This window comes from Coregonus lavaretus (assembly GCF_964263955.1).
Source record: "Coregonus lavaretus genome assembly, chromosome: 26".
In the NCBI taxonomy this organism is placed as follows: Eukaryota; Metazoa; Chordata; class Actinopteri; order Salmoniformes; family Salmonidae; genus Coregonus; species Coregonus lavaretus.
In genome coordinates, this window is record NC_140013.1 from 14759742 (window position 1) to 14784693 (window position 24952).

The following is a 24952-nucleotide window of genomic DNA, read 5'->3' on the forward strand; positions in this document are numbered from 1 at the left end:
AATGTATTGGCACACATTCTAAGTGGTATGCTAGTGTGGATATTGGGACGTAGCCTATGAAGCCAAAACCAGGGTCATGTTCATTAGGCACCAAACGGAAGAGAATGGACGAAAACAGAAAGGGACTACCTGGACATGTCTAATAAGAAACGCTCATTTTTGTTTTCTGTTGCAAAAACGTTTTCCGTTGTGTGCACGGATGAACATGATCCTGACATATAAAAGCTAGAACCTGGTTGGTGTGTGAACGTGAGGGCCATGTTATGTCACAACACCTTTAGATAAGCGCAGTTGCAGAGTAGAGACAGAGACAGAGACAGAGACAGAGACAGAGACAGAGACAGAGACAGAGACAGAGACAGAGACAGAGAGAGAGAGAGAGAGAGAGAGAGAGAGAGAGAGAGAGAGAGAGAGAGAGAGAGAGAGAGAGAGAGAGAGAGAGAGAGAGAGAGAGAGAGAGAGAGAGAGAGAGAGAGAGAGACAGGAATAGCTTACCACCCAGGAAGAGGTTGAGCTCACACTCCAGGTAGTCGAACATCTCCCTGTCAACTGGAAGCTGTAGTGAGAGGACACACCCACCCACACACACAGAGTGGTTGGATTGGAGGGTTCACAGCATGTACAAAGTGGAGGAGTAGCCTACACATCACACATACAGAGGCTGTAAGACCCATGTAGCAATGAACCCAAGTTGGTTTGTATACATATAACAAGAGTCATATGCTCTATATAGAGATGATCTAATAGAAGGCAATAACAAAAACATATGCATTTTCTTGTCATTTTCAATACTTGTAATCATAATCAACGGGAACATTGGGGATATATTAGAACATGTATCATTATAGATCCAGCCCGCTGTGATTCGGTGGGAACAACAAAGGCAAGCGACACTCACAAGTTGTTGACGTCGTCTCTCCTGCCTCGTCAAGCTGCCTGTTTGACATCTGAAGGTTGCCGGGGAAACGGGGATTCTGGGGAAGAGAGAAGAACGAGTCTATCAGAAATGGGCTGAATCTCAATTATACTTCCTTGATTCATCTCTCCTTGCCTCCTTCTCAAAACGCATCGGAGGAGGAGACGAGGAGAGAGGACATGAGAATCAAGGAAATACAATTGAAATTTACCCTCGGTTTTTCCACCAGTAGGCATCTCCATTTAAATCAGGAACAGAGCAACACCAAGTCTGCTGCCTGCTGTATTTCACTAAGCTTAGCCATCTATGAACTACTGATTCCTAAAAGGCCATTAGTTTTAGAGAAGTGTGTCTGTGTGAGGAATATCCCTAGAGAAGGGTATATATATATATATGAGAGAGAGAGAGAGAGAGAGAGAGAGAGAGAGAGAGAGAGAGAGAGAGAGAGAGAGAGAGAGAGAGAGAGAGAGAGAGAGAGAGAGAGAGAGAGAGAGAGAGAGAGAGAGAGAGAGAGAGAGAGAGAGAGAGAGAGAGAGAGAAGAGAGACTGGTCTGCTGTTGGTCATACAGGCTGGCCACTACTCACTTTGACGTGGAACTCCATCTTGGTGATAAGCAGTTTGAGGTAGATGCTGCACAACTTCCCATAGCCTTCACTCAGGTGACCCTGAGGGCAGAGGGGAAAGGGGAACAGATGGAGTGAGACGCCTGAGAGAGAGATCACATCAAAGTGAGCTAGACATGGACTTCTCCAGAGGCTTGGGAGATTTCCAAAGGAGTCGCTAGTTGCTGACGTTGCAGAAGGAAGTTTCTAATTAAATCAAATGGATCTGCTTCTGCAAAGTCTTGCACTGTATGAGTGCAGGCCTATGTGTGTGTGTGCATGGTATGTATGTTTGTGTGTTAGTGGTGCGCGGGTCAGCTCTTTGTTCACCTGCACCCGCTCGCGATTGCTAACCCATCCGCAACGCCCGACTATATGTGATAAAGTGAAAATCTGAGCCCCACACCAGACCCTAGAAAATACATTGTAGGCTACAGTCAGAGACGGCGTTTAAAAAAATGGACAGGGGGTGCAGGATTTATTTAGCCTGATTTAGATACGTTTCTGCTTATAATTTTTTGAATCTATAATTAAATACATGCAGCTTCTCTTCTTTCATTATATGTTGCCCTGGAAGACTAAATAAACTCTTGCTCACCAGATTAATGTCTTAAATCGATAGAATCAATGTTTAATCTAGTTGACATCGGTAAAGTTCTCCATGTCATCTCTGCTTCTTTCGCGGAGCAAAGACGTTCAGGGACCGGGGAGAAAATGCAATAACAAAAAAAAATGACAATTTTCTGTGCATCAGTTTGACCGGTTGTAAGGAAATAGAAAGCTGTGAATACAACCCAACATGTTTCTGATTCGATTTCAGTTCGGCTCAGATGCATATTTTATGTGGTTGAAATACTAAATCAGCTTTTATGTTGCTGATCAGAATCACCTTTATTTGCCAAGTATATTTACACATACTCAGAATTTTACTTGGCGATATGGTGCTGCTAGTGAAAGACCACATTTAGAGACAGACAGCTGAGTTTAAACAAAGTTTACATACATTATATTCATATACTATAGACATTATAGACAACTTTATATGAAGACATATACCGTCTGTAGAGGTGCTAACTGCACATTCGCATTCTTTGAAGATACTGAAATAAATCAATCTTGTTCCTGACTCAAAATGTGGCCTACATTTGGTGTATCATGTTACTGTAAGTAATGCTTAATTCTGCAGGAGTTAATATTAAGGCTGTGAGATGTTATAGACCTACAGTCAGTGTCCAGATTTCAGTTTCTATTGATCCCATCTGAACAGCAGGCTACAGTTCCCTTGACATGCCATAGGCCTATTTGAAGGTCTAAGGCACGCATACAGTTAGGCCCTAAAGCTTAGGCTTGCTTAAGCACGAATGCCAGATAGCCTAACATAATGAAAGAAAAACTTAAATGTAGCCTATAGATATAAATTGCCCAAGAATGATACATTGATGGAATTTTAAGGTGTTGTTTCTCTATATTCAACCCGACCGCCACCCAGCCGCCCTTCAGTCACACATTTTACATTTACATTTTAGTCATTTAGCAGACGCTCTTATCCAGAGCGACTTACAGTTAGTGAGTGCATAAATTTTTCATACTGGTCCCCCGTGGGAAACGAACATATTGAATTACCCTAAACCCGCCCACCCGCAGATATAACCACGGGGACTGCGGGTTATGAGTCAACCCACGCATCACTAGTGTGTGTATATATATATATATATATATATATATATATATATATATATATATATATATATATGTTTGAGTGTCAAAGTGAATAGCCAGCTATGAGGTCAATTGCTTCTATCTCACTTCCCTTTCATTGGGCCCTCAGTGTGATGTCACTACAGGAAGGAAGCAGTACTGGTCATCAATGTCACTCTCCACAAGTCCTAGTATATGTTGTACCATCAGAAAATACAAAGAGAGACCCAACTAAGTGTACTTCTAGGAAAAGGTTACTAGTCCCTACTACTCCCCTCTCATCCTGCTCACTGAATGCATGGGCAGTAAACGGTTAGGCTTTTCCACTGTACTGTTGCAACCAAGAGGCAACTCTTTTGTTGAAACATGGTTATTTCAAGTAAAAATAACAGTCCTAAATCAATCATTCAACTGGATGGAAACATTTGTTTCAGTCCACAGTCAGCCCCCCCCCCCCCCCCAAAAAGAGTGTAAAGCTATAGTCTATACACAGTAGCACCATTAGGATACAATAACATGTGTGTTGTTTAGTCTGACTCAGGTTTAGCAGAACCACATTGCTGTGTGACTGTCACCTATTAGAATATCTGTCTCACCGATGGCGATGGCAACACTAACTGACAGCAGACCGGCATGGACACACCACACTGATAATAATGATGACATGGTGATGATCATGACTTTACCCCCCAGTCACTGTATATGACATGTGTTCTAAATCACATCATATTCCCTATATTAGGGCTGTCCCCAACTTAAAAAAATATTGGTCCAAAGTAGTCTGTTTTTTCAACCAATTGATTGGTCGACATTTTTAAAAGGTGTATTTTTCAATATATAGACACACCCTATGTGTTTTAATGAAATAAATTATATGCATTGAGCTTGTCTGATGCTTTAAGAGCACCGTTCGATAAAATAAAAAACAAATTACTCAAGAGGGAGCCAGAGATCAAGATAACCAGAAGAAAGAAACCTTAACCTGACCATCCTCCCCCCGTTCCTGCTGGCTTTCGCAGATTCTGCCATTACTCTCCTGAAATTGCCGGTAATAGGCTACATGAGGAGTTGGCAACCTTTCTCATGTGGAATGCCAATTTATCTTACCATTTCTACCGATCTGCGTGCCAGTTATGGTTTTCATATGCACATTTTTGTGGAACAGTTTCATTTCATTTATAATAACGTCTTCATATCTCAAAATCATTGTCAAGTGGTTAATCAAAACTCTATCCAAATATACGTGAAAATTATACAACCCTAAAAAGTAACTTCTATTGCCATTGCCAACTACATAAAAATAGCCTACATATAAAGCCAACAAATAAAAACATTGCAGCCTGCAGGTAGAAATATCCTGATAAAAATAAATAAGAGTATAAATCATATTGGCTACACATGGCCTGTGTGCAACGTACTTGCAACATTATATAACATATTCTGGGCCCTCAGGTTTCCTGCACCAGTGAGCTCAGGACAGACACAGCTGTAGGCTATTTGAGCAAGGGATAAGTAGTAATCAGGTAGGCCTATTTTCCACTGGATCAGAGCATGCCTATTGTCATTCTCAATGAATGTAAAAACATACTTTGTTTGCTAGCTGTTTGAGGTGAAGAAAACATTACTTTGAGAAGCTCCACAGCTCATTAATGGTGGTGCGTTAAGCCAATCAGAAATACTATTAGATCCCCATTTATATGCCTATATTTGTGCGCAGGCCAGGTAGCCTATAGGCCTACTTCTATGAGTAATCAGGTGTGCGTCCTTACTCAACATTGACATGAGCACTCCAAACAAAAGACAATGACTAAATTGACAAAACTCGTAAATGGAATGAAATAAACCAAAACTTGTTTCTCACAAGTGTAGCATTGGTTGTCCACTCCGACAATGAGAACTGTAAAAGACTGGAATAATAATATATTGAATGCATTAACAGAAATTACCGTAACCAAAGAAACATTGTAGATTCAAAAATTCTAGGAATTAACAGTAAATGTACTACTGGTGATATACTGTATGTAATGGGGAATTTATATACACTAACAATCAAATGCAAACAATTCACACAATGAAGTTATGAAACAATGAATGTGCACAAATTGGCGGGAGAGCGCATTCTGGAGAGAGACGTGCATTGTGCATCTTAGCCACACTCTCCTTCTTAGACTGTGCCATCCCCGCGGCCTCCACAATGGATTAGTCTCGGCCTCCGCAATGGATTAGTTCACTGAGATGGGCGCGAATAAGACAGGAGTCTCATGTGCCATAAAAAAATTGATATCTATTTGCTACTACTCAACCCCAAACAAATTGCGGTTGACCAACATATCGACCAAACGACTAATTGGGATCAGCCCTACCCTATATAGTGCACTACTTCTGAGCAGGGCCCTTAGGGCTCTTGTCAAACTTAGTGCACTATATAGGGAATAGGGTGCCATTTCCGACGCAGACAATGTGTCCATGACAGCCTGCCGGTTAAGAGTGGTAGACATGATGACTGAGGCTGAGAGTTTTTCCTGGCCTTAGGACCCTAATGGCAACCATCGGTGCTGTGTTCTGGTCCTTACCCACATTCTGCTCATGTCACTCAAGTCAGCCTTGTTCCTCATCGAGTCCTTTATCACCTGAACACACACAGAGACAGAAAGAGAATTTAGACAAGGCTGTAGCCACAAGCCAAACGTTCAGAATGTTGCTGATTCAACAGAGAGCACTACATGTGAAGTTGTACTGTATGCATTGTGTGGGTGTGTTCAAGAAGGCCAGTGTGTGGGCAATTGCCTGGGTTCTCAGAAGTGAATGAATGTGTATGGGGGTGTGTGAACAGCACTATGCTGATCATTTGCATGGTGCATGATGCTAGTCCTTGGAGGTTGTAGCTACTGTGGCTAAACACTGTACAGTAGGATATATTAATAGAAGTAGAGGCTATGTAGCCTGGCCCCAGATCTGTTTGCGTTTGGCATGACAATGACAATTCGACTTCAAATGATATTCCCTATGGGCCGGTTTCTTGGACACAGATTAAGTCTAGTCCTGGACTAAAAAGCATGTTCAATGGAGAATCTCCATTTAAATAGCTTTTTGTCCAGGACTAAACTTAATCTGTGTCCAAGAAACCGCCCCTATATTTAGTTGACTTAAACCTTATATTACCAGGGAAGTTAACTGAAAACATATTTACAGCAATGACCTGGGGAAGAGTTGCAGGGGAGAGGACAGGAGAGGGGTTGAAATTAGCCAACTGGAAGCTGGGGATGAGGAGGGCCAGATTAGGAATTAAGACAGGGCGACCAGGGTTAACACCCCTAGTCTTGGGATAAGTGTTGTGGGATCTTAGTGATCACAGAGCGTCAGAATGTCAGTTTAAATTCCAGCAGGATCTGGTCTCCCATTCAAGCCCAACCCTGGCCCTACCCTGCTTAGCTTCAAACCAAATCCAGCAGAGTAATAAACAGGGAATATTGTATCATTTGAGACCTCTTGAGCACAACTCTATGGAGAGCTGGGCATGTCCCTGGCATGCAGTATGTTCAGGGTCGTGTTCATTAGGCACCAAAAGAAAGAAAATGGAGTGAAACAGGGAGGGACTACCGAGTCTTGTTCAATAACAAATGCTAATTTCCGCTTTCCGTTACAAAAGGTTTTAAAGGGTTTTCTATTGCATGCCTTAAAGATTGCAACCCAGGTATGTGTCCCATCAGGGCTGTATTGGTGGGTTCAGACTTACGTTGGGATGGCCGTCTCGCAGCAGCTTGTGGAAGACGTGGCAGAACTTCCAGCAGAGCACCGCATTGCTGGAGAGCGGCAGCCGGTTGACCGCCGCCCAGAAGGTGTGGGCGCCCTTCTCATGGTGGGTCCCCAGGATACAGGGTGAGACGGACCAGTCAAGGAGAAACACACAGGGGATGGCAGAGAAAGCACACACACTCTGACGAAGGCTGCTATGACAAAATGTGCAAAGGGGGGTTTTAACATAGAGGTGTTTTGCTTGCCTAGTCAACATCCATTGTTCTCTCAAGAGGGGCTGAAAACCTATCACATATCTCACAGAAAGACCGTCCAGAGCAGTCTGTCTCTCAGTCTCTTTCTCACAAACACACACAAATTAATGGCCTGATCCCAGCAGACACCAGGGTCATGTTACATTATTGTCATGAAGGAACACTTAAGAGCTTCCACAAACACATGGGAATCAACATCTCTATAGTCTTACCTCCATAACTTGCTACATTTGCACACACTGTATATATATTTATTTCTGTTGTATTTTTGACTTTGTTTTGTTTTACCCCATATGTAACTCTGTGTTGTTGTTTTTAATCGCACTGCTTTGCTTTATCTTGGCCAGGTCGCAGTTGTAAATGAGAACTTGTTCTCAACTGGCTTACCTGGTTAAATAAAGGTTAAATAAAAAATAAAAATAAATAAAAAAGTCAGAGGAAAGCAGATTCTATCCAACACACACACGCGCTACCACTACGCACACAACTAACATAGACACCGCACATACAGCGCCACACACACAGCAACACACCCGGCTCCACAAAGAGGATATTCCTGGCATGCTTCTCTTTGACGGCGACCTCCTGCGTGTTGATGGCCTTGTTGATGCTCACAGCCTGTGCAGAGGAGGAAGTGGAGAGGGAGAGAGGAAAGAAACAGAAAATACCAATCAGGGCAATGCTTTTCACTCCTCACTTGAGGAACACACACACAATTATTTATTTTTAGATGATTTAGCAGACGCCAAAGTGAATTACATTTAACACATTCAGTAGGCTACAGGTCTATGTAGCCCATGATGTGGCAATCAAAGCCTAACCCTGATGTTTCAAACACCATACTCTTAACTGAACCATTAGAACACACACACACACACACACACACACACACACACACACACACACACAGTGACAGCAACTATATAATAAATAAATAAATCAGTAACAAAAGAGAATACTTGTAGCCTACAAGTACAAGTAGCCTACTTGTTCTGAATATTCAAGAAAGCAATCCTCAGTAAACTGGCCCAGTGTGGGCTTGTCCAGTTGCATAGGGTGGTGGTAGGCCTGCCTCCAGTACTGACAGGGTTAAACAAAAAAGGCTGAGCAAATGCCATGTACACACACATCACAACCCCGTCAGCCATCTGCCAGGTAAACATCTGATTCCTCACACACACTCCCAGAAAGCCTTCCATACAATGGGCCCCACTAAAATACCACCAGCCACAAAGATGAAGAATCATTTCACTTCAGGGTTATCATTTTTCAATTCAGGAGACATTCTTTTAACTTCTGTGTAAAGAGCCACATTCTTTCTCCCTTTTACATTTAGTGATAGGCCTGAAATGGATACTCCAAATAGGCCCATTTGATCTCGGTCTCCATCTGAGAGGAAATGCAGCCCCTCTATGCAACTCCACCTCCTCTTCTCGGGCCTTTAAAATCAGGGATGGGCAACTTTGATGGGATCACAAAACATCTGAACTTATCATGAGGGGCTGCAGTGGCTCGCGGATCTGTGTACCCACATCCATACCCACACATGCAGTCAGAGCCGGCCCTAGCCTTTTGGGGGCCCTAAGCTAAATGCCCCCCCCCCAACTTGAAAAACATTTTAACGGCCCCCCACAGTGGAAATAAAGTTTTACAGTTAATTTCCTGCAATTCTACACATTTTGCCAAGGGGCGAAGAGAAAATGTCACAGTTTTAAAGCAAGTTTGATGCAATTCTACACATTTTACCATGGGGCAGAGATAAATATTTGCAGTTTTTAAACTTATTTCCTGCAATTCTACAAATGTTGCCCTGATTTATGCCATGTTAATATGATATCTGAGTGAGAGTGACTTACAAAATCAATGGGGCCCCTCCCCGGTCCATAATTCGACCATGATTACTACAAGTTTATATAGCTGGCTAGACTAACTTACCAATCAAAACATTTTTGGCTGACATGGGCTAATTGAGTGACTGTCAGTGACTGACATAAAAAGAGAAAGAGACTTCAGATGCACATCCAAATTTTGAAATTGCACCTTGTGTATTCAACTATTCTAACTCTCAACAGTAAGTTGCGAACCCGACTGAGTTCCTATATTTAAACGTTTTGATCTGTGGGCCTACAAAAGACGGGCGGGCCACCACTTGCCCATCCCTGCTTTAAATGAATACCTGGGTAAATCTAGCATGTTCTCCGATAAAGAACAGTGATATGGAGGTCTGAAGTGGAGTGGCTGGGGGTCACAAAAGGACAGGCCAGGTTGAATAATCTCACTTCCCCCAGATGTCCTGAGTCCTCTCTGGGAGGGGAGGCAGAGGGTGATAAATCATCACAGGTCCACTTCACTGGTGGTTCACTGGGAGCGCAGGAAGTGTGTTGGTTTCACACAAAAGGAAGAACTTGCTGACCATGGCATTCAGAGGAATAGCCTAGGAGTAGTACACTACACATTCATGCTTGGTTGGAGTAAAGTGCACACCAGAAGCGTATGATGGAGGAAGTCACAAGTCGAACCCCAAAAATGTATATACTGGGTGATTATTTGGACACCTTGTTCATTTGGACATGTAGATTGTTTCTATAATGATCAAATCAACAAAACTGTATACACACACTAGGGGCGCAAGAGTCATGACGAGAGTAGACAAAATAGCCTACGTTTCTGTCTGTCTTTTTCTCTCAGCCTCATTACAAATGGCATATTCACAGCTCAAGGTGACAAAGACAGGCTTTGTATTGACAGGATCGATTCACAGGGTCACTGTCTAATTAAGTCACAGCTGTGCCTTCTGAAGAGGAGAAGGAGGAGGACGAGGAGGAAGAGAGGAATGCAGAGCTGGCCAACATCTCTCAACACACACTGCTCCCTGGTTCAAATTCCACTCCATCCATGTCTGTGCTAAGCTTGTACCCCTGCAGAGGATGAACCACAAACCATGCTCAGATGGTATAGCCATGCCTTCGATCATTAAAACATACATGCAGGGTTGACATGGACACTGGTGTTACAGGTGGAACACCTGTTGTTACATAATCAAGCACAAGCCAAGAGATGTGTGTGTCATTATGTCAACACTGCACACAGAGCCATGTATCTGTCCAAAGTCTCCTGTGGTTTCCTCTGACAACGACAGATAAGCTAATGTTTGACCTTTTCAAGTGTCACCATTGTTTGTCTATTAGAATCCACTGCAGGATGGATGAGACTTATTGATAACCGCTCAGGAGAAGACTGGACAAAAGACAATATCTCATATCTAGATTCCACTTGGATAGAAATACTGCAAATATAGTCTATAGCATCTTCGATACTGAACAAAAATATAAACGCAACATGCAACAATTTCAAAGATTTTACTGAGTTACAGTTCATATAAGGAAATCAGTCAATTGAAATTAATTAATTAGGCCCCTAATCTTTGGATTTCCCCTGACTGGGAATACAGTTATGCATCTGTTGGTCACAGATATCTTATTTTTTTGTATGTATGGGAGTGGATCAGAAAACCAGTCAGTATCTGGTGTGACCACCATTTGCCTCATGCAGAACGACATCTCCTTTGCATATAGTTGATCAGGCTGTTGATTGTGGCCTGTGGAATGTTGTCCCATTCATCTTCAATGGCTGTTCAATGGCTGTGCAAAGTTGCTGGATATTGGCGGGAACTGGAACACGCTGTCATACACATCGATCCAGAGCATCCCAAACATGCTCAATGGGTGACATGTCTGGTGAGTATGCAGGCCATGGAAGAACTGGGACATTTTCAACTTCCAGGAATTGTGTACAGATCCTTGTGTCATGGGGCTGTGCATTATCATGCTGAAACATGGGGTGATGGCGGCAGATGAATGGCACGACAATGGGCCTCAGGATCTCGTCACGGTATCTCTCTGCATACAAATTAACATCGATAAAATGCAATTGTGTTCATAGCTTATACCTGCCCATACCATAACCCCACTACCACCATGGGGCACTCTGTTCACAACGTTAACATCAGCAAACTGCACGCCCACACAATGCCATACACGTGGTCTGTGGTTGTGAGGCCGGTTGGACGCACTGTCAAATTCTCTAAAACGACGTTGGAGGCAGCTTATGGTAGAGAAATTAACATTAAATTCTCTGACAACAGCTCTGGCGGACATTCCTGCACTCAGCATGCCAATTGTGTTGTGTGACAAAACTACAAATTTTAGAGTGGCCTTTTATTGTCCCCGGCACAAGGTGCACCTGTGTAATGATCATGCTGTTTAATCAACTTCTTGATATGCCACACCTGTCAGGTGGATGGATTATATTGGCAAAGGAGAAATGCTCACTAACAGGGATGTAAACAAATTAGCGCGTTTGGAACATTTCTGGGATATTTTATTTCAGCTCATGAAACATGGGACCAACACTTTACATGTTGCATTTATATTTTTGTTCAGTGTAAATGCGTTTATATTTTTGTTCAGTGTAAAAATAGCACTCGTGTCTACCCTTACATTTCAGTCAAAACTCCCCATGTTTTTTCCCCTAAAAAAAAAGTTTCTGAAAACCAAGGAACCATGAAAGGCTCCCAGCACTTGTGCAAGCGGTTCCAACACAGGAACGACCCAATTAGTTCACAGAGCGACTTTGTCGTCCGTCTGAAAGAGAGTGTCAGCTGCCCAGGACTCCTGGCAAGCCAATGGGACTGGAAGTTGGAGCGGCTCGCTGGCATCGACAGGCCTATTAACTCATCTCATCGCAGCATGGGCAGCCGATGAAGTGAGATGATGACTGCTATCAAATTTAACTAGGAGGTGAGAAACAGACTGTGGTGGTGGGTGTGTTGGGGTTGGGGAGATTAGACAGAGGATGAGGCTTGCCACACAGACAGACTAGTCTGGACTGGGCCCACCTATGTCATGCACAGAGAACTCTAGAGGCCTCTCCTGTCGCCATTGGTATGCTAGTCCTCGCCTAGCTGTCAAGAAACAAACCTTAACGGCCTACACACTTGATCTTAAAGGATAGGTGCAAGCAATATGGTGAAAAATCCACCCAGCCTATCAGAAGGCAAGGTGAAGGAATTACCATACTGCTTAAACCTATCAGATCATTTGAGATCTACAGGAGTGCCCAGGCCTTAGGGTTGGATTTGGGATTCAGCATGAGCCTGTGTTGTCTAGTAGTGTGCAGGACCCAGCCGGTGCCTTAAAAGCCGGCCAGTCAGTGCCTGTTTAATAATGCAGCGATCTCACATTAATGAGTCATTTGCCCAAAGAAAGCATTTGAATAATGGTTTTGACTGCTTCACATGAACATGACTAACGGCCCATCCCATGGTATAATGGGGATTTTTTTTTTATTCCAAGCTTTTCCTGCAGATATATCTGTACTAGGACACTAGATGATTATGACGACAACGCAGTATATTCTTATCACTGCTCTAGGAAACTTGTTGAAGAGCAGAATAAACTTAATGATGGTCCAAAAACATCTGCAGAATAAACTTAATGGTGGTCCAAAAACATCTGCATTTAGAGATAGCACCCTCTACTCCTGTGCAACCAAAATTCTGATCGATTGAATCAATTAATTAACGCAATCAATCCAATCAAAATAATAGTCTAAATAAAGAAGCCTGGGTTCTCACGAGTTTGGGGAGCTGCCATCCTTACATGACCTACATGGCTGACAGGGAAGAAGAGTGCTTTTCTGGTGGTGGTCTTGATAAATATCTGCTGTTCACGCAGTGCTGAAACCACACCAAAACACAAGTAGGGGCCAAGCAGCACACACTATTCCCTGTTCCCACAGTACAATGCTTTTATCTGGCCACATCTCTTCGTAGATTCCTCGCATTCCTTTTTCGGAAGAAGATCATGAGTAAAAAAAACACATGAAAATCAGGATATCACCGATTTTCACAGCCAACCTTGGGACGTTCATACGATCAAACGGTACGATGAACTCACCGATTATGGGGTGGGCCCAGTGGGGGGGGGGAAAAGGGGAGAGTTTGTGTTGTTGTTATCTTATAAAGTGCATTCGGAAAGTATTCAGACCCCTTGACTTTTTCCACATTTTGTTACGTTACAGCCTTATTCTAAAATTGATTAAATTGTTTTTCCCCCCCCTCAATCTACACACAATACCCCATAATGACAACACAAAAACAGGTTTAGACATTTTTGCTAATGTATAAAAATATAACCAAATGAAATATCAAATTTACATAAGTATTCAGACCCTTTACTCAGTCCTTCGTTGAAGCACCTTTGGCAGCGATTACAGCCTTGAGTCTTCTTGGGTATGCGCTACAAGCTTGAAAACAGGATGCACCGGAGCTCAATTTAGAGTCTCATAGCAAAGGGTCTGAATACTTACGTAAATAAGGTATTTATGTTTTTTTTTTTTTTAATCAATTTGCAAACATTTCTAAAAACCTGTTTTCGCTTTGTCATTATTGGGTATTGTGTGTAGATTGATGAGGAAAACATTTTTTAAAATCAATTTTAGAATAAAGCTGTAACGTAACAAAATGTGGAAAAGGGAAGGGGTCTTAATACTTTTCAAATGCACTGTATGAGGAGATTCAGGCACCGTGGACTGGAGGTGCATGGCGGGCTGCTGCGGTGGTACTGCTACGATTTTCCCACCACTTCAAGAGGAATGGGTAAACAGGGAAGGCTGGAGAGAGGGAATGAAAACAGGAATCATGGATCACTGCCTGTGAATGCGTCGGCACCGTACACAGAGGTGCTGTGGTGGGGAGAGGGTCAGTGGGTCTGGGGGGGGTAGAGAGCAGGGGGAGGGGGGCGCTCAGTCAGGCTTCCTGTCTTGGCACACCCTGTCCTGCCCATTTCCTGCCTGCCGAAAATGCACCCAGCTCCTCCCCTCTTCCTCCACCTCAGGCCTAGTACCCGGTGCCAACCCAAACAGACCTCACAGCTCCAGCTCCCCTTTTTTTTTAAGTTTCCTTTGCCAGCCTCTTCCAGGTGGCCCCAAAGATCAATTGGACATACTTTAAAACTTTTACCCCCTACCCGAAGACAGACACACACACACATTTTGTAGCTGTTTGACACTAATAATGCTCTCCTGCTGACAACGATTGCTTTAGATGGACATTTTGAAATAACGAATCATACCTACTAGCCACTTCCTGAAAAGTTACTCACTTCACATTACGTCACACTAGACAGACTGAAAAGTCATCCTACTATGCACTTTAAAAAAACACACCTTTTTAGGAAGCAAATGTGAAAACCTAGCATATGACTAACGTCCCTCAAAGCAACAAGCTGTAAAAGCCATAAGAGTGTAAAAGCAAGTGGGTTTATGTTATATTATTTCTTCAGGTTTGAACTCCACCCCTTTTAAAAAAGGTCAGCACTCTAAAAAAGGCCCTCTGTGTTACTTGTTTTGGTAAAGGACTGTTTTACAAATTTGACTTCGATATCCGCTCCCATGGAACACTCACTCTACACCTCTAAGAGCCTGGCACGATGGGGAAAGGAAACACAAAAGACAATCCCTCCAGCATGGCCACTCTTCCTGTCTATATGAACAGAGACAACATGGATTAGACCAGGGTTGTGTTCATTAGGGCACACCGTAGCAAAATGTTTCGCAAAGAAAATGAGTGTTCTTATTGGACAAGTTTAGGTAGTCCCTCCCCATTCAAGTCAAGAGTTTTTCCTGGTCAGGTCATGTGCTCAGAAAATAACTCAGGACCTTACTCATGTAAGGACTCATGTAACTCAGGACCTTACCAAAGTATGACAAAATACTGTGAATATAAAGCTGTCCAGAATCAAACTGGTCGGCCTAAATATTTTTACACTGAATAGGTATATACTACTGTATTGTCTCCCTACTTCTCATTGTCTCATGCCTATTAAGACTCCATTATCACTTCAAAACCTCCAGCATTGAGCTAGTCAAAGTCTATGACCTCACCGACAGCAGGCTTTTGTTCCTGGGGGGCTTGGGCTGGAAGACAGGACAGCAGGTGGTTGAAGAGAAATACTGGCCGGAGTGTGGACTCTAGGGTCCAAAGGCCATGGCTAGTATAATCAAATCTAAACCCCATGGTCCGTTTACAAGCCTCCTTTGACAAGACAGCTTTCTGCAACCTCCTGTGAGGGAGGCCTCCTATCTGCTTTGTGTAACTAGTGTAACTAACTTCCTGAAGGAGTGCTGACGTCATAAAAGCACTGTAAAAGGGCAAGCACATCTGCTGCTGAATTAGTTTGTGGTTTCTCTATGCACATTTGCACTAATTAACCTTGATAAAGATGCTATGACACTGTAGAAATGTAATACAGCCTTACAAGACTAGGTTTTAGTTCGCCTTAACAACAATAGTAGGGCCTATACCCAAGATGAAAACGACATGGCTTTTCTCTGGGCCCTCTTTGAGAACCATTCGATATCTGCTTTTGATTCTTGCATCTGCCAAGACTGTTGATGTTTTCATACCGTTGTCTCTCAGTGCATGACATGAATGACCAAAGCAGAGGCGTCTGAGCTAAGAGGACACTGACAGGCAGGTGGCAGGCAGGCAGGCCTTTATCTTCCTCTGGCTGAGAGAGAGGAACTCATCTCAGAGAGCAGCCTTGAGGCTTCGTCTGTTTGATCCAGAGCGATGAACAGCGCTCCAATAACATATTTATAACGTGACTTTGAGCAACTGGTGGTGCTTCCAAGAACAACTGAGTAGCTTTTTCCATCACAACAAGTGTCTGTCTCAAACAAACTGTTGTGTGTCCTCAACAGCTACCTCCACACTAATGAGCTTTCAGGAAGAGCACAAAGTCCCTGGAGATGCTTTCGTATCAGCCCCCTTCCCCCACCCCTCTATACGGAGCCAGAGTAGCCGACACTGTGTTGGCACTGAAAGGGCAGTCTTGGTGCTTTGGCCCTGCTAGTGCACCTGCGCCAGAACTCTCACACCAAGTCCTGCCAGTGTTGAATTGACCCTGAGGGGATTTCTCAAGTGGGGATTCCCCAATTCACAAATTACTAATCAATGTTCTCCATCTGCTGTTGTAGGCCATTCATGATCAATCATTCACAACAGCATGCATAGCCTCTACCACTATAATCCATGATATTTGCAATGACACTCATGCTGTAATAAAAATGTGATGGTTGTGTATCAATAAGAGTGATTATTAGTCTGAACTAATCATGCATTGTTTGTTTTGTTTTGTAAGGCTGTATCTTATGTCCCTGGTGTTTAGTAAAATATGGTGCAATCCAACCTATTACTAGATATGCTGCGGTCTCTAGTCGCCTTACAGAAAGTATTTAGCTGACAATGACACACATTGCAAAGCAGCTGGGCTACCTTAAGTCTGACTGACATCGTTATCGTCCAAGAAAACAACACTACAGTCAGATAGCTCGTTCACATTCTAGTCACTGTGAAAAACGTACGCGTGATTACGTTATCTAATGACCATAGAGAACGGGCTACTGTGAAGAAATAAAAGGTGAAACATCTGATCAGTCGGGGGAAATTCGTTAGCAAACTATAGCCCAATTCACTAGTAATAGCCTACACTAAAACATGCATCTGGCTGGAGTCTGGACTATCCTATAACAAACCATAGCATACACGGCCAATTTAAAAAACACCACGTCGATACAGTTGCATGATCATCAACTGATTTAGAGCCACCATGAACATATAGCCGGACTGCAGTATCTTAACTTGTAATTTCCTAAAGAAACAATCCTGGTAACAAATTAGTTCGCTCCCACCCCAAACATACATATCTGTTGCGCCTTTTCCGCAATAATGCTCACTGGAAAAATAAATCGATATCTGGAAACCTACCATTTTACTAAGATCCATAGTCCCAGAAAAATGTAGGGTGGCTGTGAGATCAAAAACGAAGCGGGTCGCTGGCAATACTTCGACAGAATAGTCTACAACTGGGAAAGGAGAAATCTAGAAAGCTTATGAGGGGGAGGGTGGTGGAGTGAGCCCGTTAACTCAACATGTGTCCCGATTTGGTATCAAATGCTCTCCAATTCCTTTCCTTCCGTGTCCATTCTCCTCTCCCGGGTCCTACGTGCTCAGTTAACAGTGGGGGCTCCCAGCCACAGCATCCGACTGTCGAGAAGCGGAACCGAACTGTCTAGAAAACGACAGTCTACCCCTAGAGTAGGCTACACACGGGAAAGTGTATGGTACGCTGCCTCTCGTGTATTTTTCACATATGTTTCATACCATTTTAGATTGCAATATTTAAAACGACATGGTGACTGAGTTTCTAAACATCGTGAATTTAATATCTGTCCGGGGCTTTTGTGTAAGCAACAGCATGCTCTCACTGTGAGACAATAGGTGCAGACTGGGGATGGCACAACCCCCCGCCCAAACTAACCTCGTACATCACCATGTAACAAATTATACAATCCTGAAAACACTATCAAAGAAATGATGAGAAGGCGAAAACACCAGAGCAGCGTGGCTCAGGCACACTGGAAATTATCATGATGGTAAACAATGTAACTTTGTATCACCAGTGCAACAGTATAACAAATAATCAGTGATTGGGTGACTGCTTACATGTGGCCATGACATTACTCTCTGATGTAGGCCTATGTCTATGGGCCATATTGAAATAGGATGTGCTATACGAAAAGTGTAGCATAATTAAAGTAAGTCACTGTCAATATCAAAGTTATGCGGTGACACTACTGCAAAAAGGAGCCGATTACAGTCTTCAACTATGCTGAGGCAATGTGGCTATAAACTTTAGCCTACATCAGAGTAATTTTAGGTAAATAGTGCCCTCCTCTGGTTACTCTGAGACAGAGGTTTATATCAGAATTATGAAATGATTTCACTGTCTGGAGTCTTCACAAAAAAAATCGAACAGCTCAGATAATTTCAGATTACTATTCAAAGGGTAGGCTCCTTAATTATAGAAAAAACAAACTAGTCAAAGCACAAACAAGTCAATATTTGACCAAGCATATCATTATTTAGTAATAACCTCAGCAATGTGGTACCGAACACATTAAATTAAGTATTTTATCTGAATTCTTTGCACGTCATGCATGAAAAGCACATTAACAAATAAAGTTACTATTATTATTACTAGGGCCAACTGAGGTGCAAGTCCACGGTAATCAATAGGTGACCCATTCTCCTGCTGGCTCACTGGCCACTCCACACAAACAGTCACTCTTCAGACAAAGCCTGCTCTTCACCACAGTCTCTTCACTTCCTGGTACGGTGTGGGCCAATGGTGTGGGTGGACCCACCGAGCACGGCTCTATGGAGAGGCTGCAATTCTCACATACACTACTCTAGGCCTTTATGAGTATCATGTTTATATTGTAGTCAGTTGTAGAATATTGATTGTTTGCAAAACTTCTGAGTTTCTCTTAATTTGGGTCCCCATAGATTGATTCCACCTTAGTGATGGTGGTGCCGAGCACACACACAATCACACCACACACCAAGTTTCAAGGGTGAAAATCCCCTCTGTCTCAATTCTGTGGGCAAAGTTTATATAATGGCCTTGAACGTGGCTGAGACAAAACCGTTCCAGACCAAAAATCAACTTACTGGTAGGTCACAATGTCATTTAATTGCTGAGTAGGCCCTTCTAGCCAGTTGGCCAGACTCAGGGCATATCGCTACTGTGTGTGAACAATATCCACTAAGCTATAATTGTTTTGCTCAGTAATAATATAAAGTTAGAAATTAGATCTAAAATCAAAAGTATTATTGTAACAATAATACAAATGTAGGGCATTGTGATGATGTAACCTAAGCATCCAATGTCCAATTAACTTTTTTCAGGTTGTAAAATATCTAATCCACTCCAAATTAAAAACAGAGTTAATGCCATTGTGATCTTATCTCTGCACTTTGTTCCAATGGCTGACCTGCCACTCATGTCCAGGACTTTTTCTATTTAAAGCCGGTGCAATGAGGCCACAGGCCAGTGCCTGCTGTTTTTGCTGCCTCAGTGGTTTTAATGGGCCCGGGCCGCTTTCGCTCTCCCTGTGCGTGTGTGTGTGTGTGTGTGTAACTACCTCTCTCTGGTTATAATGACAGGGTACAAGCACAGGGTGGGGGTAACTTACATAGTCAGGAAGAGAAAAAGGAAGACCAAGAGTGTTTGTAACAGAGAGAGAGACATTAGAGAGTCCGCCCTGCTGTGTTGCTTGTGCCCAAGGGACATTCCACAGCTGCCAGGGCACCACCGTGCCCCACTAAAGAGGGCACAGGCTATCTCTTAGTCAAACTAAGGTACATGATCTAAGAAGCAAACTGTTAACATCCTCCAAAAGTGTCAGAATGACTCTTACTCTCCAAAAGCAGAGGATTTCAACAGATTGTTCTGAAATTGTTTCTGTTGTTAGAAACAGATAAGATTAGCATTCCTGCAACATAATTTAGTTCAAATGTAATTTGATCTTAGAAATTAAGCTAATTGATTGCACCCAAATTGGCCATTTTAATTTATAGGATTCATATAATATTCAATAAATATAGTACCTAACATCCGATTTGGACCAAACTGTTTTCTAACAATGAGTAATACATGAGGAATCCAAAGAAATTGTCACCCATGGACCCCCCCACACCCCACACCCCATGTCAATCCCACCCCAACAACGAGTATATAGTATCAGTTCTCTATGTCTGACAAGTAGTATGGAACTGCGGCTCAGAGTATGGTTTCTTCATCCTATGTAATGTATTCCCAGTGAATTTGGTGATGTCTTTTCCCCTGTTCAGTGAAAGTCATTGAAGTTACCAGTCCTGACATTACCAGGTTCTGGCCACTAGATGGTGCTGTTCCAGATGATTGCGCAATATTAAAGGGATCGGGTGTTGAGGTTCTGTGGGCGCCTTTTGACCATTTCTTTGGATTCTTTATTGAATATTATATGAATCCTATAAATTCAAATGGCCAATTTGGGTGCAATCAATTAGCTTCATTTCTCAGATATCTAATTATATTTCAACCAAATAATGTTGCAGGAAAGCTAATCTTATCTGTTTCTAACAGAAACAATTTCAGAACAATCTGAGATGGTGGGTGTCATGGCTTGCTGAAATGACATGGAACGACCCATACTGAATATCCAGAGGCAGCCTGCCTTGGAGAGCTGTGGGATGCAGGAGGCAGGCAGGAAGGATCTGGATCTAAATGTAAGGCCTTAATTATGTAAGCCACAATGCTGTGTGGTGGAGTCACTCTCAGGATGTATCCCACAATAGAAAGCCCAGTCTGGGAACTGGGAGACCCAGGAGAGATTCTAAAGTGGGGTGCCGGGCTGAACGGAAGTAGCCTTCCCACAGACGCAGCCATGTTTCTCTAATTTCAGACGACTATCCAGACAGACACGCTGTCATTGTAGCAGGCTGTACTTAGCTATGGTTTCTGACCACATCAGTGGTGTTCATCATCACCATAGTGCATTCCAGGGAAGATGGATAGAAAAACATCACCATGTAGTCTAGGCCTACTAGCCTATTTCAGGAATAGCTAGAAAGAAACTAATGAAACCAGGAAGTTTTTATTGTGATTCAAGACAAAGTCAGGCCTGTCATTCCAGACGAGAAAGAGATGGATAGCAGCTCTCCCCTGGAAGTTAAATGGTTAGTTAAAGTGGTACGGTGTTCAAATGGAGGTGGACTGCTGAAACGACTAAAATAGTTTATCTCAAGATGGTCATTGAGCTCATTTTTAACAACTGTGCCGTTACGTTTCATGACCGATGAGAAACAGTTACGTAGCAGTACAACTGTGACTCCAAAGAGAGGAATGGCAGTCCTTCATAAACAAGCACACCATAGATTAATTCAATCTCCAACTAGAGAGATCATTACTTATTTCAGGTCTCTAAACATGTCATTACAAGCATGCTGTATGTGTTATCTGGGCCTGGGCAAGGTATTTTTTATAACTCTGCGGACAAAATGACAGCACGAGGACTCAGAGTCTGAACACACCCTTGTTGTTTACCCGACTCTCAGGCTCTAAGCCTCACCAAGAGAGGAGACCTGGGACCCCATTACTTCACCCTTACCACTAGCACTCTACTCTAGAGACTTGCTCTGTGTCAATGCACATTTCTATACACCATAAAAAGACTGCATTTTGCCAACTCCTATGGTCATTGGTGTAACAGCACAAACAGATCTGGGACCAGGCTAGATTGTATTAGAGTGCTTGTGCCTGAACAGAGGAGCTGGAAAGGTCTTAGAGCAGAGCCAGACTGGTGGTTTTGGGACAGTGGTGAAAGCCAGCAGATTCAGGCAGATCCGAGCCACAACAGATCAGATCAGATTAACTTGGGGCTGATCCCTGTATTAAAGCACAAACAAGATTTCATTGATTCCTCCCTCCGCCGCAGAACAGCTTTAGGACTGCCGTCAAAAATCAACCATAACAAAAACAACTACCATAACCAGATTAGGAATCATATCCAATTTGCACAATTTTGAGAGGAATGTGGTGTGATAGGCTAAATATTCAAGTTTAGGCTTTCATCTCAAATCAATGTCACAGTCACAGCACACTACGACTACAAGACACAGCCAAACTCTGCTCTCTGGATCAATCTTCAGTCCCGCAAATGAGTGCTCAAAAGCTCATTGACTAATTTAGCAGTGGTCGTAGTAGAAGATGGGAAAAGCAGGTTGCAGCCACCGCTGAAAAATAAAATCATCCAGCAGAGCAGGGCAATTTAGAGGCTTGATTCGTCTGACCTACTTTTTGACTGGTCTGGTCTGGGAAGAGGGGGGAGAGACCGCCAAGCAGGAAGTGTCTTGTCCACACAGCTCAGAAGTGTGCATGAAAAATGAGCATGCTTTTTTCTGGACTTCAGCTCTTGAGTAACAGCCTGTCAGCTATATGGGATGTATAATTCATAGAACATCCAAACCATTAAAAGGAGCAATCTGCAGTTGCTACATCCATTTTTTTATTTATAAATGAATGATGTACCCATTGATTCTAGAAGAATATAACTTACAAATGCCTCATGAGCTTAATTCAACTGTCCTACCTTATCAGAACCCAGAATATAAGCTTGTTTTACTCCAATGTTTGTAAACAAAGTAAATGTGACAAACACTATATAGCCTCAAAATATGATTAAAACTAAAATGTTGATATCATGGATTGTCAGTCCTTGCATCCATAGTTCTGTCTATGAATTTGAGAGTGGATACATTTCTCCAGCCCCATCCCTCAGCTTTTTACCGAAACGCTTTGTTATTGTTTGAACTGCGGATTGTCCCTTTAAAAGGACATCAACAAACAGTGCTGCTCAGTTCCACCCTTTCTCCCAATTTATTTCCCTGTATAAAAGCAACAATGATAGAGAGCTGGGTGGGACTCTCACACACCCCAGTATGTAGGCCGATTGTACTTTCCAGAACCCATCACAATATCTCTCAGGCTATTGGTTCTAGTGCTGTGTCCAGGAGTCATTAAAAGCCTTTTACTGCAGTTCGATACATGGTAGTGGTATTTATGGATAGTCCAGGCAGACACATTCAGCATTTTTTCCTACCTCTCTGAATAGTCCAGGCAGACACATACAGCATTTTGCCTCTCTCTCTCTCCACAGTTATGTAGGCGTCACCTCTCCTGAGATATGGTAAATCAGACCTCTGTTGTTTATCAGGCAGAATTCCTCAAAAGGACTACATCTGTGCTCTTAGGACTGACCCATTTCAACAGATTTTTATCTTGCACTGAAGACCCAACACTGATGTCATGTCTCTATAATCTTTGTAACGTCAACTTTATGTGACGACATATTTTCTCTCTGCTCCTACGGGTGGTAGGCTATTTGAGGCATAGCCATCAAAAACTCATATCAGCGATGTTACCCCCTGCTAAGAATGAGGGGGGATGATGTTAGCTTGCTGTTGTGTGGTGGTACTATAGTACTGCATTGTACTACAAACATCGTAAACAATGCATTTCTGTAAACACTCGCTCATTTAGGTCAAGTTGGCGCGCACACACCTTCGCGCACGGATCATGAGAAATGTTCACAAAAAATTAAAAAATTACATGGAAATTCGAACGTGCGAAGAAGCACCAATCAGTCAAGCAGCTGAATCATGATATTGCCGCACGTTTTCACGCTGAACGGATCATTGCCAACTTCAACACAACGGACGGTTCCAACTCGAAGCTTTACCAGAACTATTATAATATGTTCACATTTCGTAGTCCCTTCTAATTCTGTACAAGAAATCCCGAATTCCCCCAAGTTCCCACTAAACAAGTGTTTTACCTGACCGCGTTCAAAGTTCTCCTTTTCAAGTTCTAAACTGTTGGCACCACCGGTCCGACGAATCAGCGCTTTGGGAATTGGGTTCGGTACTTGCTGCATGGAGCTCTTCACTCGGTCCATTGTGTCTCTTTAGAATTTCCACTGAAAAATAATATTTCTACAAAGATATCGTCCAATTATTTATAAATTTGACAATAATAGTCCATGCAGTCAACCAATTCAGAAGGTCATTTCGCCTGTCCACCGCGTCTCCCTCTGTCGGCGATGTCATGTTTTTAAGCTGCGTTCGTAACCAAGTAGGAAGTAGGAATTTACTAGTTGCGAAGTCGTAAATACAGTTGGATACATTCATGTGCTTTGAATTAGTTGAGAAACTCAGATTGGCTAATGCCCAACAAGCTGTGTAGACCATAAACTAGAAGTACAGCTATCATGCTTGTAAACAAATGATAGTGTTCAGAAAACATATTAATAGATTGCTTTTTATAAACAAGGCTTTGTTTTCGCATTTAACTGCCCAAATGCTGTTATCAAGGTCATTTTCTTAGTAGGTGACGTCAGAGGTCAGCATGTGGGAGAAATGGGAGCTCAGGATGATAGAGGAGTTTCCCACTAGTAATTACATTTTACATTTTTTACATTTTAGTCATTTAGCAGACGCTCTTATCCAGAGAGACTTACAGTTAGTGAGTGCATAAATTGTTCATAATTACCATTTGGAGGGCCGTTCAAGTGGATTTTCCCCAGTCGTATGTGGTAAATTCCCACTCCCCACTTGGTTACAAACGCAGTATTACGCCTGATGTACAGTGGCGTTGCTGGTTGCACTAAGCTGATTTTAAAATATAATCCCCATGCTCTCATGTTGATTACCTTTTCTCCCTATGCAGTCTAAATCAGCTTTTTTGCGAAGGTGCCGCACTGTTTTGACACTGATGAACTAGGGCAACAGTTACTCAGACCATAGAGATAGATAGAAGACTCATTTTTGTATCTGTGCCACTATTGCGTCTGTGACAGCATGGGCAGCGCCATTGAGGCTATCTCCATTTTGAAGTAGTCAATTTTATTTTTCACGATTGGCTGATCCTTCCTGATGACCCGGTTGGACATGACTCCAGCAGAGTCACCAGGAGGGATCAGCCAATGAAGTTGGAAGTCCAACCTGGACTCAGAGGTCAACATAACATAGTACATGTAAATCCAGGGCACACCAATTAGTATGATATGTTATGTTTCGTATGGTAGGTATTACCTTGTGGATGTCCATCATCCATGTTGTATGATATGTTACGAATTCCAATTCTTATGATATGTTACGAATTGTGTAATTTGCACAATATGTAACAACTTTGCTAAACGTATGGCCCCGTGTAGCTCAGTTGGTAGAGCATGGCGCTTGCAACGCCAGGGTTGTGGGTTCGTTTCCCACGGGGGGCCAGTA

The 24952-nt window shown here is 42.7% G+C and overlaps 1 protein-coding gene across 1 annotated transcript; it reads right to left on the reverse strand.

Moving 5' to 3' along the window:
- Positions 1 to 610: 610 nt before the first annotated feature.
- LOC311101527 (huntingtin-interacting protein 1-like) lies at positions 611 to 23729 on the reverse strand (the record flags this gene model as incomplete). The annotated part of the gene is made up of 7 exons (XM_084142670.1): positions 23509 to 23729; positions 7782 to 7845; positions 6954 to 7096; positions 5791 to 5847; positions 1502 to 1582; positions 899 to 974; positions 611 to 639 (listed from the first exon to the last, which is right to left on the reverse strand). Exons 1-7 carry the CDS (start codon positions 23626 to 23628, stop codon positions 611 to 613), a joined length of 570 nt encoding a protein of 189 aa, XP_083998796.1. The 5' UTR covers positions 23629 to 23729.
- Positions 23730 to 24952: the final 1223 nt, after the last annotated feature.